The 15,145-nt window shown below is 47.0% G+C and overlaps 1 protein-coding gene and 1 long non-coding RNA gene across 2 annotated transcripts in view; one reads left to right on the top strand and one right to left on the bottom strand.

Annotated features, from left to right (window-relative positions):
* LOC122381967 (lysM and putative peptidoglycan-binding domain-containing protein 1-like) overlaps window positions 1-13,867 on the bottom strand; it is a 41,442-nt gene extending 27,575 nt beyond the window's left edge. The window contains exon 1 of the mRNA XM_043366762.1: window positions 13,689-13,867. Coding sequence (XP_043222697.1) covers window positions 13,689-13,837 — 149 coding nt within the window. The 5' untranslated portion in view covers window positions 13,838-13,867. The remainder of the gene's footprint in view (window positions 1-13,688) is intronic.
* On the top strand, window positions 914-9,295 carry LOC122381968. The gene is made up of 2 exons (XR_006256616.1): window positions 914-1,480; window positions 7,494-9,295. It is a non-coding gene; the product is annotated as an uncharacterized LOC122381968 (long non-coding RNA).
* Window positions 13,868-15,145: the final 1,278 nt, after the last annotated feature.

Genomic DNA, 15,145 nt, shown 5'->3' with positions numbered 1-15,145 from the left:
CGATTCACAGGCTGAGAGTTTCAGTCACCAGGGATTGTCCGGCTATCGTGAAGATAAACCAACATCGTCTTTGGCATTGATTCCGGTCCGTCGGCAGGCTGTCCAGCATTTTGCATCAGAACTGCTTCACTTCGACCACTTACCGACCAACCGTAATGTCTTCATTTTTGTATCAAGTATGTATAATGCACGTTTGAGAAGCATGGTCCACATGTCCGAATTATGAAAAAAATGCACAAGTGCATTTTTTTTTTCCGCTGTATCGTGGAAATTAAAGGAATAGAAGGCACTCGTAAAAAGATGCCTATGATTAGCGTTGTTCCCTTAGTACCGACTGAAAGGGCATTTTGATACAAGTAGGATGCCAATGAAATATTGAGAAAATGTTCTGATAAGTGGCGCACAGTAAAGGATTTCTTGTTTGCATTTTACACATTTTAACTGCCGCTTTTATCTCTGAAATTTTTCAAAACATATATCTTCTCATCTATGCCTTCACTTCCTTCTGTGTGGTCTGATACCACTAAAAATAACCAAGTGGAATGCCCAATGTATCATATTTGATACACAAATTATTTCCGAAATTTGAACTGCGAATTTTTTTTTTGACTTCAGATTTCGAACAAGGGACCCAAAATGAATCATAGGTCACGAGGTGCTAATTTTAGGAACCGTGGAACTATGTGTGGGCATTAGAGGGTTAAGATTTAAGTAGGGGAAAGTGGGGTAAGACGGTCAGGGTAGGTAAGACGGGCACCCCTTCTGCAGACCAAACCAATAGCGCTATGAGCGAGAAAAATTAGGACCAGAATTGCCTTTCCCACTACACACTACCAACGTACATTCTTTCATTCGGGAGCGGTTGAAGACATTAATGTGGCAAGAAACCAGGGGCGGCTGAAGAGGGAGTGTAACGAAATTCGTTCCTACCCCGTCCTCCACCTCCCTCTGTACCTACTTACTGCCCAGCCCCCTCGCCCACTTACAATATCCTTATATGGTCCTCACTCCTCACCTGCGACGCCTGTCCTTGCCCGCTTCTGATTGGTGCTATGATATGACGTACATTTGTATGTCTGACGTGTATATGTGACGTATGTGTGTGTGTGTCGTGAACTCGGCCGGTGCCGCGCGGTGTGGCACTTCGGTCTTTGAGTCACAGCCGTGCACTTCTGTCTTTATTGCTCGGCGGGCCGGTCTGTCTTCGGCCCTTGGCAAAGTCAATTTGTTTGTTATCTTTGGTTTCTGTGGCCGTGAATTGAATACAGGCCCAACTTTGTATTTACCTTCTGTTTATTATTGGAATCGCGTGGTTGAACGGCAAGAACAACTACGGTCCTACAAATCTAGACTATCACAAACAAGAATTTGCTTATTAACACTTGTATTCTGTTACAAATGGTGCCGTGACCCGGATCAAATAAAAAACTCAAGAATTGAAATTGGTTCCGCAAGAAATTGCTCTACAAGTCTACGAACAGTAAGCTGTCACTCTTTCCTCTCTTTTCCCTGAACGTCTTCGCCCACATTTTCGCTTTCGATTGCTTAACTGTTATTGTGCCTGTGTATATTTGTGTAATTTTTGCATTGTGTGACTGTTATCTCCGCATTTCGTGTGTCAACTGAACTGTTTATTTGTCAACGCTCCATAAACACCACTTGTTTGTATTCGCTGATTGATTTATACTTACCAGAGTTTTCAAAATGTCCGAGGCAGTCATCACCAAAGCGCTCCAAAATATTTGTCAGGAACTCCGTATTCAGGGTCTAACTCAGCACATCCGAACATTCTCCGGGGAGGGTTCCGCCAAATTCGCCCAATGGTTAAACGACATGGATCAGATATCTATTACCTGCGATTCAGAGCGTATGTGTGTTTTGGCGACCATCACTTTAAACGGATCCGCTGGTGCGTACGCTTCACGCATGCTAAAAGAAAACCCCAAATCACGTGGTCGGAACTCCGACGGAAACTAAAGGAACGGTATAGCGAAATGACTGATCCGTACCTGGCTTCGGAAAAATGCAGACGTCTAAAACAGAACCGTGGTGAGTCGGTACAAAATTTTGCTGAAAAGCTGCGGACAATGGCATCGGAGGCATTCGAAAATCTCTCTGCCCCTGAGGCGCAACGCTTCCTAGTAGAAGTGTTCCAAAAAGGCGTGAGCGACGACAGCTTGGCGCGAAACTTGATCAGGAAAAGATTCACTAACCTCGATGACGCCCTCGCTTTCGCTGAAAGTGAGCAGCAGGCCGACAGGACTTTCCAAGTCTGCCGCCATCACTCCCCTCCTCAGTCCGACGTCGAACCCATGGACTGCAGCGGTATTCAGTCCGCTACAGACTCTGAACTTCGGACCACTATTCAGAATCTAACCTCCCAAGTGCAGCGAATGTCTCGCGACATCCAAAAACTGAAACCGCAAAAACGTGCTCAGACCGCCCCACCGCAGGCGCGTTTCAACGTACCTCCGACTACTCCCCCACAGACTTACTTCAACGTTCCCCCGACCGCTCCCCCGCAAGTCCGCTTTGATGTTCCATCCCCGCTGATGTCGTACTATGGTAACGTACAAACTCCCCCTCAAGCCCCTCAGACTCCCAGACCGAACTTCCAGTGGACTGAAGATGGATCCCCCATCTGCATCGCTTGTGGCACACCTGGACATGTACGCCGTACGTGCCGACGCAACTCAACCCGTCCTCCTCCCCAAAGTACCCAGGGAAACGCGAACGCGCGTCTCGAAAAATAGCGACCAGAAACGCGCCAAAGAAAGACGGTCCGAAACGGAAAGTTTCTACAAAGAAACCTGGACCGCAAGCAGCACAAATTAAAATTAAACCTGATACGCCGATGTGCTATGTATCTCTGAGCGACCAAAAAGCCTATTCGTTAGTAGATTCAGGAGCGGACATATCCCTTATTTCACGTGAAGCTTTTGATAAAATTCAGTGCAGGAAAATCAAGGGTTTTTCTACGAGGAACTGCGTTCCTATTCGTTCTATCTCTGGCCATAGACTCACAAACTTCGGAACGGCCGTACTACAAGTCAAAATTGCAGGATTTAATCAACCGTTCAAATTCCAAATCGTAGAAGGTCTGAAAAACGACTGTATCCTAGGCAACGACTTTCTCTCCGCATTCGGTGTTCAATTGGATTTTGGACAAAAGACGATGAACCTCGACGGTAACGTCATCCCGCTGCGACCTCAGCGTCTGACTTGCCAAACGACGACATCTTTGGTTCGAGTGCCTCACAAAGTTACAATTCCTGCTCAGTCGTATATAGAGATTCCCGCGTTAGTCAACCGTGTTCAATTGCTAGATCAAGATTGCATAGTACAACCTTTGAGCAATGCACCCGTTCTAGGAGAAGAACCTGGTTTGTGTTTGGTTGAAAGTGTAGGTCACGTAGACAAAAACAAGCGTATTACGGTCGTGATAGTGAACGCCACTGGTAGGGATTACGTTTTGCCTTCTCGATCAGTCATTGGCATTGCGGAAGTTTTAGAAGACCCGGAAGGATGCATATTTACAGCTAGTGAGGAAGGTGACCAGTGTAGTGAACCGTCAGATGACGTCCCCGAAAGTCAAAAAGCGCGATTGTCACATGTGTCCGAAGGTCAACGTAAAAAGATACAAGACTTCTTGGCCCAAAATGAGGATTTGTTTGCAAAAAGTGATTTAGATTTAGGTTGTACTGATTTAGTGAAAGCAACAATTGAAACTGGTGATCATCCACCAATTAAACAGCGACCTTACCGGTTGCCTTTCAGTCAGAGAAAACTTGTAGAAGAGCATATACAAAAAATGTTGCAGGCTGGCATCATTTCCCCTAGTCGTAGTCCCTGGTCTAGTCCGATTGTGATTGTAGATAAGAAGGACGGACAAAAACGGTTTTGTGTTGATTTGCGTGCTTTGAACAAGATCGTTGTCAAAAATAGTTACCCTCTTCCGCGCATAGACGACATTTTGGCTTCGCTTGAAGGTGCGAAATATTTCACTTCTTTAGATCTCCGCAGTGGGTACTGGCAGATAGCCATGGATCCCGAGTCAAAGGCCAAAACGGCATTCACTTGTTTCATGGGCCAATACGAGTTTGAAAAGTTATGTTTTGGGTATGTCAATGCACCCAGTCTGTTTTCAGAGCTTATGAATAAAGTACTGTGGGGCATTCAACACAAATTTACTATTGCGTATTTGGATGATATTTTGATTTATTCAAAAACCTTTGAGGAACATTTAGAACATATAGATGCAGTCTTTTCACGTTTGAGAGACGCTGGCTTGAAATTAAAGATGTCAAAATGTGAGTTTTTGAAACAAGAAGTAAAATACCTAGGCCATGTAGTTACTCCATCTGGTATCAAACCGGATCCCGAGAAAATAAGTGCAATACAAAATCTCCGCCCTCCGACAAATGTCAAAGGCGTCAGATCATTCCTTGGTATGTGTGGATTCTACAGGCGATTCGTTCCAAATTTTGCAAGGATAGCCAAACCATTGACAGAACTAACAAAGAAAAACCGTCGTTTTTATTGGGATGATGCATGTCAGTCTTCGTTTGAAACTCTTCGTTCAGCTTTAACAGTTGCACCAATTTTGGCATATCCGAACGTAGATAAGCCGTACAAGTTATATACTGACGCGTCACAAAACGCCATAGGTGCTGCGCTAGTCCAAGAGACTGAATTGGGTGAAAGAGTCATCCAATATTTGTCGCATCAGCTCAACGAAACCCAGCAACGCTGGCCTACTATCGAGCGAGAAGCTTATGCGATTGTATATAGTGTACAAAAGTTCCGTCCCTATTTACTCGGTTGTAAAGTTACGATTATGACGGACCACCAGCCCCTCAAGCACCTGTTCACCAGTGAAATGAAGAATGCTAGGATTCAACGTTGGGCGATTATATTAGATGAGTATGGATGTGATATACAGTATATTAGTGGACGTCAGAATGTGGTTGCAGACGCATTGTCGCGACTGGACACCTCAGGAGCGGATTGTCACACGGATATCCCAGGAAATGGATTAATGACTAGTGAGTCATTACCGTGCCATGTCGACGAATGCGTAGACACATTCGGTGTAAATAATGAATCTTCGTGCAGTGTGAATGTGATTGATTCCGATAGAGCGCCTGACGTTCAAGTAGAGACTGAAGTGAAAAGAAGTGAGTTACCTGAGGCTCCTCCCAAGGAAAAATTCCAAGAGTTTTTGCAAGGACATCCCGACCTTGGTTTACTTCAGAGAGAGGATCCCGAGTTCCAACAATTGATCAAAGTATTACAGGACCCAAATCATTCGAACCATGCTGTAGTGTCTCGTTATTATATTTTGGAAGACGGTCTACTATATCGAGTTTCTGATCCGTCCAAATACCCCTCATTTCCAGGTTTGCAGTTAGTTATTCCCAAGCCCCTACAGAAACTGATCATCGAAGAAATTCATTCAGGCTATTTCGGCGGACACTTAGGTATAGATAAAACGTACGACAAGATCCGTTCACGTTATTTTTGGTCCGGTCTATATCGAGACGTTGTTCAGTACTTAAAAACATGTGTCGCCTGCAATATGCGGAAGCTCAGACGCGAGCGACCCCCTCTGCAAGATATGCCAATCCCCAAGTTTCCTTTCGAGCAGATCGCAGTAGATACGTCCGGTCCGTACCCTGAAAGTTTCCAAGGAAACCGGTACATTATTACTGTCATCGATTTATTTTCTGGATGGCCAGAGTCGTTCGCTACCTCATCAAAAAGTGCAGAAACGGTTGCCCAAATTTTATTAGAACATATCATCCCTCGCCATGCTTGTCCTAGGATTATGATTTCAGACAATGGTACAGAGTTTTGTAACGCCGTCATAGACCAAATTACAACTTTTAGCAACATTAAACATATCCGAACTTCCGTTTACCACCCGCAATCGAACGGCAAATGCGAAAGATATAACAGAGTTCAGAACGACATGTTAGCAAAGTTAGTGAGTAAATCTCAACGTGACTGGGACACAAAGCTTCCTTCAATCTTGTCTGCTTATCGCACCGCGAAAAACGAGACTACCAAGTATTCCCCTTTCTTCCTTCTTTACGGTCGTGACCCTGTTCTACCACTCGATAGCATTTTATCTCCAAAATATCGTTACCAAGGTGAAGATTACGTACCTACCATGCTCGAAAACATGCATTCTGCCTACAGTCATGTGCGTCACAACCTAGTACAAAGTCATGAGAGAAACAAATTTTATTACGATCGTACCGCCAAGCCAACGAAAATCAAAGTCGGTGATATGGTTTACTTCAGAAACCCTACAGAGGCGACTCAAAATGCTTCCAAACTGTCGTGCCATTGGAAACCTTTTTACCGCGTTATCAAAGCCATCAACGACGTAACCTTTGTCATTAAGAACCAACTGTCTGGCGATGTCAAAGTAGTGAACGTTCATAATTTGAGATTCGCTGATCCAGATACCCTTTGGGAAAACGTGACAGAAGAACCACATCATATCAACAGCAAGTACGAAAGTAAACAGAAGTCGTTTATCCCGGTTCCACTTCGTGTGCAGCCTCCACGTCAATCAAAGTTCTCATTCGCTGATACAGAAATGCATAATACTGAAACAGTCACAGATCGGTCTATTCGTGATTCAACCCCCAATTCGATATCAACCCCTGTTGAAACTTACGCTCCAGCGAAACCGTCGCCGAGTGAACAAAATTACCCACCTTTACCTGAAGATTCTGATTCCGATGCAGATCTTGACGTGCCGTTATCCGAAATGCGAAAACGATGGAGAGAAGAAAAATCGAAAGACAATAGTTCTGACGACGAGAATATTCCTTTGTCCCAATTAGCAAAGCGCCTGAGAACGGAAAAGTTATCTGATCCATTTGAAGTTGAACCTACCCCTATGAAAAGACCACTCACCCGTACAGAATCAGAGTCGAACGACATGGATGCAGAAGCGCGTAGCCCTCCTTCAAAATTACAATGTGCCGACCAAGACCACGAATCGGATTCAGACGATTTGGACGCCGATGGTGTACATATTGAAAAGGAGCAGATGTGTACTAACCCACGTGTGAAAGAAGCCCTGTTAGTTAAGATGCTGAAAACGCATGAGAAGTTGATGACCGACATGTTCAAACAATTAGAAACAATGTAAAAAGGTTCCCCGGCCCACTGAGTTATTACAGGTCGGACGACAGCCGAATGTCTACAGTATTTTGTGGAACCCAGCTAGTACGATGGAAGCCGAACGGCTGTATTGTGTTATAGTGTTTATATAGATTATGGATCCCGGTTTGTATGCCGAAGACAACGTAATCGCGGTACCACGTTGTATTGTGTTTAATGATATACCGACTCTGGCTAGTATGCCACAGCCATTTATGTGTTGTTCATTTTATGTTCGGTCAGTGAACCGTTCAATTGTTCGTGTACTAACCTCATGTTTGCGAAATGTTGATAGTTGTTTGTGTGTGTTCCAGAGATGTGGGCAAGACCGTTCTTCCTGACATTCCTGTTCTATCTGACATCTCCGACAACGGCCAACGTTCTCTTCCTGCCCCGAGGCCATCTCTACGCTTCATACGACCACTGGACTCTTCACATCCCCATCGAAACCAGGACATCATGGACGTTTGTATTGAAGCTGGAGCATCATGTGAAGCTCTTTAAAAGTAAAGTCAGTAGTATATTTGCAGAGCACCGCCAACAATTGCGAAGTGACCAGGCAATTCAGTTTTTTGCTAAGTTTAACCAGAGCGTAAAAGTTATTGACATTGTAATAGATACTTGGTCAAATGCGGTACTTGTTGATCTTTCGGAAACTAATGTTTCACTCCCCGAAGCAGTAAACTTCATTCCCCCACTTCAGGACAAAAGTGTCCATTTGTCTAACTTGAAGAAACATATTCAACAGATTCGAGTACGCAATGCTCAGCATAATAAAACTGTCGTTATCCCCGCCATCTCGGTCACAACGTGTATTGTGGTTGCGTTAGTGCTATTAACTGTTCTATACGTCCGATGTCATGTGTTTAAACCCATTATGATCCGACCCCAGAAAGTATCCGCTCAAAATCCTGCCCCTGACAGTGTTATTGTTGAAGAAACGTCAAGTGTAGCTCCAAATATCAAGCCCCGGGAAAAACTCACGGACCCAAGTCCCTCGTGCTTACAATGGTTAAAACCGTCTCCGACCCTCGCTTCTCAGAAATCCGCAGATGCCTGATGCAAATATTTTCCAGAGGAGTTCTTTCTCCGCAGCAGAGGTACCAGTAGCGGCGCTCCCACACTCGGTCGAGCCGCCGCCGGTGCTAGTCAGCGCCACTGAGATCGGGCCGCCCCGCATCGGACACCCAACGTCCGGGCGCCCCGATAAAACTACGCTGACGCGTGGTCTGGTCAGCCCGACACCGGACGGACGACCCACAACAAGACGCGAGACGTGAGAACGTCAATGTGTCAACATCTGACACATCATCTGGCGACAGCGTGTCGACACCTGACACACGATCTGGTGTCAATGGACAATAGACTGACAAACACGTGTCAGACAGCAGCGTCAAAGGTGACCTAAACCCTCTGAACTCTCTGAACTCCCTGAACTGATGTGCCCGCAGCGGAATCTTACCAGTGATTGCGAAGCGAGAACCGAATCGATGAGCACGAGTGGGACAGTAGACTATGTTTCGTAAGCGGACAATGAAGAAGACTCTATAGACTTATAGCTACGAGGACTACAACGAAAAAGAACGGGAAATTGTGTGTTGAGGTGCTGTGTATATTGTTGTGTTAGGTGTTGTTTGTGTTGTGTCGTGTGTTGTGTACGTTATATCATGCATCATATTAGGAGTATCCCAAGCCGAAAATTTTGGTCAAAATTTCAGCTTTAAGGACCTCGCGTTGTGTTGTAACGAAATTCGTTCCTACCCCGTCCTCCACCTCCCTCTGTACCTACTTACTGCCCAGCCCCCTCGCCCACTTACAATATCCTTATATGGTCCTCACTCCTCACCTGCGACGCCTGTCCTTGCCCGCTTCTGATTGGTGCTATGATATGACGTACATTTGTATGTCTGACGTGTATATGTGACGTATGTGTGTGTGTGTCGTGAACTCGGCCGGTGCCGCGCGGTGTGGCACTTCGGTCTTTGAGTCACAGCCGTGCACTTCTGTCTTTATTGCTCGGCGGGCCGGTCTGTCTTCGGCCCTTGGCAAAGTCAATTTGTTTGTTATCTTTGGTTTCTGTGGCCGTGAATTGAATACAGGCCCAACTTTGTATTTACCTTCTGTTTATTATTGGAATCGCGTGGTTGAACGGCAAGAACAACTACGGTCCTACAAATCTAGACTATCACAAACAAGAATTTGCTTATTAACACTTGTATTCTGTTACAGGGAGTGCACGGTGTGCAGCTGGACCCTCAATTTCCACCCAAAAACATAGGCGTGCATTGGCAAACATATCTTTTTGCCCCCATAATCCATCTTCGTTCGAAAGAGCGTCAAAAATAATGACGAAATTACTTCGGCAACTTTTTTGGTCAGGTCAAAGGTCAGGTCATGGTGAATGCCAAATTTCGCCGATTTTCAGGTCGAATATCGACAGTTTACAAGATGCCGACGCATGACTCGGGAACCAATTAGAGCTACAGCACCGCGGAAAAGCGCATTTGATAGCCATATTAGCATGTTTTCTGGTTATTTCTCTTAGATTTGACCTAACGTAAACGTTACGGTTTTGCCTGCAAGGGGCAAAAACTACCAAAATGGACGATATTTTCGGGAACAGTTTTTCTGCAATAACTTTTGACTCATGCCTAGCACGAGCTTTCTTTTACCGATATCGTGTTCCTCTCGTCAAGACGCATCAAATTAACTGCAATTTGACCTTGAAGGTTAACTTGAAAATTCGACCTCAGGTCAAGGTCATGATCTGACCGGAAATTGTCATGTTGCATATCAGTCGATCTGCATCGTTGAGCCAAACAAAACTAAGGCATTTTCATCGCTCTAGCATGCCTCTTTCAAAAGTTATTCGCGAAAAACTGCTAGATACCATTCGTGAACTGAGATGACCTCAGGGGCATATACAAGGGTCACGGGTGCTATTTTCATGTTCAGTGTGTCAAAGTCACATACAGTGTTTTATAGTGTTTAGAATGACTTTCTTCCAAAAGAGGTAGTTTTGAATTTTCTCCCATTGACTTAAAATAGAGGTCGCAAAATTGAGCTGACCTTAGGTCACCGATATGAAAATTCCGAGTTATAAATTTTGTACATGCTGTTTCCCTTATCAATCCCTGAAAGTTTCAAAGCGATCGGTCACTCGGTGTAGCTACGGCATACATTGAAACATTTTATAAGGTGAGGTCACTTGAAGTGACCTGGTGACCTGATCTTGAGTGACCTTGGCCTAAAAATTTTGCAACACGTGTAGAATTGATGGATAATGGAGCGCCGCCGTTTTTTAGATATCCTCGAAAAACCGCAGGAAAAACCGCAGGTGTTCAAACAACCCCCCCCCCCCCCCCGCCAAGGCGCCAACACGCTGACGATTTGCCCCAGTAGTCAAAATTCCTTAGCCGAGGCCCTGACGGCAATAGGTATGATATTTAGGGACTATGATACTTCGAAGGGTGCCACCGTTTGTTTGAGGGTGACATCATCACTTTGAGGGGCACCACCGATACTGTTCGGGGCGCCACCGACACTATAAGGGGCGCCACCGACACTGCCAGGAGCACTTTGACCGGCGTTACTGATCACATTTAAGGGCGCCGTGAGCAGATTGGGGGGCGGCACCATGACGTGAAGGGGCGTTACGGAAGGTTTGAGGGGCGGCAACAGGACATTGAGGAGCGCCTCCGACGCTTCGAGAGACACCAGCATTTCTTTGAGAGGCGGCACCTTGACTTTTGAGGAGACACCACCGACACTGTAAGGGGCGGCACCATCACTTTGAAGGGCGCCACGGATAGTTTGAGAAGCGGCACCATTATGTATATGGAGGGGCGCTACAGAAAGTTAGAGGGCGGCAACATTGTATTGATGAGTTCCTCCAAAACTTTGAAGGGCGCCACTGACACTGTAAGGGGCGGCACCAGCACTTTTAGGGGCGGCAGCATCATTTTGAGGGGCGCCACCGACTCGTTGACAGGAGACACCATCACATTTAGGGGCGCTACCGGCACTTTGAGGGAGGCACCATCACATTGAGGGGCGCCACCGATACTGAAAGGGGCGGCATCATCTTCTTGAAGGGCGGTATCATCACATTGAGGGGCTCCCCAGATGCTTAGAAGGGCGGCACCATTACATTGAGTGGGACTATTAATAGATTTAGGGGCGGCACTGTCACATTGAGTTGCGGGATCATCACTTTCTATAGACGGCTGCTTCACTTTAAGCCCCCGTTTTCACCAACAAGCGCTGGTAGAAGAAGTTTAGGGACAAGTAGCGTCACGTAGGTATAAGCCCCGATTAGGATGGTCCTCCTGCGTCTCAACCGTCGCCAAGATCGTCATGAAGAAAGCACCTAGGAAGTCCAACCATTCTGCGGAGAAACAGCTGATCAAAAGTTTTATTCATTAGGACCATTCGGATAATGTTGTCCATTAACCCTCGCCCGCACATGGGGGGGGGGGGGGTGGGTGGGGTGGTTACCACCACCCCCAGGTAGTCTTTCTGCTCTGCACTCAACATTTTTAGAGCTAGAAGGCTGATTTTTCATATAGCTGGTCCTCAATCCTTTCTTGATGTCCACTGAAAATTTCAAGTTTCTGTGGTTTTTGGTTTCGGAGATATGGCTTTGTTTTTCAGGTCATATCATGACCCAAATGGCCAATTCTCAACATCTTGCGTTGGCTATGGGCCTTGTGAGCTTTTGACACCTTGATTTCGGCCTTTTTTGCCAGTCTTACCTCCCACCTATCACGGAACATGTTGTTCGACGATGTACAGATGTCAAGGTCAAGGTCAAGGTCAACCTAGGTCATCTAAGATAATTGCGTTTTAGGCAAGCGGAATTTACTTTTTGTGAAGTTTTTTTGACTGCATTTTTGGTAAAAGCTTCTCAGATCATGATTTCATGTAATATGGACACATAAACAATCGGTGCACACATCAGTATACACACAGACACACACAGACATACAAACACATATAATTGACCTTGACCTAACTTGACCTGAAATGACCTCAGCAGCAAAAACCTGGTCGGGTAGTGTGACAAAGAGGTTCTAACTGGCTTGGCACCAGAAAACGGCATCGTCATCGGTATATGATAAGCAGCGCACTTGATATCCAACGGTGACCCAAAACAGCAACATTTCTTAGTTTGACCTGACCTGGAAGGTCAATGACTGACCTGAGAAGGTAAAACTGGGTATCATTGGATTTGTCTCTTCCCAAAGAATCTTTGTGGTCCTTACCGCTAAGCTCTATCTCCAACAGGAACGAAATGGCGCCGGGGGGGGGGTGGCAACCCCCCCATGTGCGTTCTAGGATGGGAAAATGGCATGTGCGGGCGAGGGTTAATAAGGGACTAGGGAGGGTCACTCTTGACTCTTGAACTGAAGGCGCTTGGCTCTTGGTTCGGCCCAAATTAACGAAAATCAGCAAGCCCAGAGCCTTCAGATTTGCACGAAACGGAAAACCTGCCTGGTCGGTAGAAGAGTGGAAAACGGAGTATGTAGAAACGGCCAACGGGTCTAGGTCGGCGATAAGTCTCCGTTTCAACGGTTTCACGGAGGAAAGAGAGGCGATTCATGGAGAAAGAGGATTTGTCTGCATGTTTTGAAGTATTCACATTTCTTTCCATTTCACTAGAAAGTGGAGGGGGTTGAATCGCAAATACGGAAGGGCCGCTTAATGGTCCTCCTGCGTCTCAACCGTCGCCAAGATCGTCATGAAGAAAGCACCTGGGAAGTCTGACCATTCTGCGGAGAAACAGCTGACCAAAAGTCTTATTCATTAGGACCATTCGGATAATGTTGTCCATTAATAAGGGACTAGGAAGGGACACTCTTGACTCTTGAACTGAAGGCGCTTGACTCTTGGTTCGGCCCAAATTAACGAAAATCAGCAAGCCCAGAGCCTTCAGATTTGCACGAAACGGAAAACCTGGTCGGTAGAAGAGTGGAAAACGGAGTATGTAGAAACGGATCTAGGTCGGCGACAAGTCTCCGTTTCAACGGTTTCACGGAGGAAAGAGAGGCTATTCATGGAGAAAGAGGATTTGTCTGCATGTTTTGAAGTATTCACATTTCTTTCCATTTCACTAGAAAGTGGAGGGGGTGAATCGTAAATACGGAAGGGCCGCTTATATTTACCCTATTTGTTATCGGGACGATACCCTATTATTGTAACGACTAACGATACTCCTATTTGTGTAATCGTTTCCGAAATCCGAGTAACTGGTAGCAAGCCTGTGAGCTAGCTACCCGCGGTTTTTGACGAAAAAGAACACCTAGCAGGCAGTGAGACGAGGGTTGTGCATTGTAATTTATGCATCGCTATCGTGTGTGCAAAGTGCAAGAGGCTACGGCTACGCCGATTGAACATACCTACAAATACGCGGCAACAACGCCTTGTTACATCTGCCAGTTTTATGTCTATTCCTGGCAGTACTGTGCCTGTGCAAAGCGGTTAGTACCAAGTTAGTACGCATCACTCACTGTTGTGCGCCGGGCTCCCGGTCGACCTGTTGCGGTCCGTGATCCCGCCTGTCGGGCTCCTCCCAGTCAGCGAACCTCATGGCGGCGGCGGCGTCCATCCTCAGCTGCCCCATGTCCTCCCAGTCGGCGGCCAGACACAGTTTCCCCATCGTGCGGCGCTCCCGATCAGTCCCAGCTACTGTGGCCGAGACTCCCCTGTCCGGGCTGCGAGCTGCGGCCGGCGCAGGCAGCGCCCCCTGTCTCACGTGCCGCGTGCCCCGCGGGCGGGTGAGAGGGCCTCACCCTGCAACGGACCGGGCGGCGGACACCGGCCGTACATCCAAATGGAGCCTGCTGCACCTGCACGCGTTCAAAGCTGTCCTGTGCGCCGGAGAAAGTCATATAGCTCATAAAGTTTAAACCTACAGACCTGTGTCCCTTGACTGATGAGAATGGTTGTTTGAAATAGACAAACACTTTTCGTTTGAATTGTGTTTTTCTATGGAAAAACAACCGGGGCAGTTCGAGGTTAGAGGGTGTTTATTGCGTAGTTCAAACCCATTGGCTGTAAGCAGCATGCTGATTGACTGACGATGACACGGGCTGCATTCCTCAGCAAGGCACGCATTCCTCAGCAAGGCACGCATTCCTCAGCAAGGCACTTTTTCGGGACGAGAAATGGAATACATTTGCTTAGGGTGATCGTTAGGGCATAAAAGCTCCTGATTTGTGCTTGTCTCAGCTTCAGCTACGATGCTACTATTCCAGTTCAAAGTCCCATGTTAAAATTTTGAACTATTTCCTTAAAAAACGCGTGAATATTTTTAAGGTTTTTTTTTTTCATTTATTTTCAATAACGCATACTTTCATTTGTACATTTTTCCCTCACATTTTCCACACCTTCCACATACATCTTTTACCCTGCCCCGCCCCGCATCGCCCCACGAATTACACATCTGCCCTTCCTCGCTGGGGCGATGCCCCAGGCCGCCGGCCGGGCCCGCGACCCGTCACCCTGATAGGGTGGCGAGCAGGGCTGCGGAGTCGATGGATTTACGGCGACTCCGACTCCGACTCCGACTCCGACTTTCAAAAACCAACTCCGACTCCGACTCCGACTCCGGGCAGAAATGTCAACTCCGATCGACTCCAACTCCCGACTCCGACTCCGCACACCTGGCAGGGCTGCGGAGTCGACAGATTTTCGGTGACTCCGACTCCGACTCCGGCTGGGGTTTCCGATATCGACTCCGACTCCGACTCCGACTCAGGTCACAACTGTCGACTCCGACCGACTTCGACTCCGACTCCGACTCCGACTCCGCAGCCCTGGTGGCGAGCCGCGCTCCCGGCCGGCCGGCCGGCCGACCCTTTATCCCTCGCCGGCCGAGGGGGGGGGCGGGTGCCGCCCCCCCCATAGGGTTTTTTCGCGATAGCTCCGAACACGCTGGCGACAGAGAGCTGAAACTTGGCATACC

This window comes from Amphibalanus amphitrite, unplaced genomic scaffold, assembly GCF_019059575.1.
Source record: "Amphibalanus amphitrite isolate SeventyFive unplaced genomic scaffold, NRLGWU_Aamphi_draft 000131F_arrow, whole genome shotgun sequence".
Lineage (NCBI taxonomy): Eukaryota > Metazoa > Arthropoda > Thecostraca > Balanomorpha > Balanidae > Amphibalanus > Amphibalanus amphitrite.
This window is presented reverse-complemented; position numbering and strand designations above follow the sequence as displayed.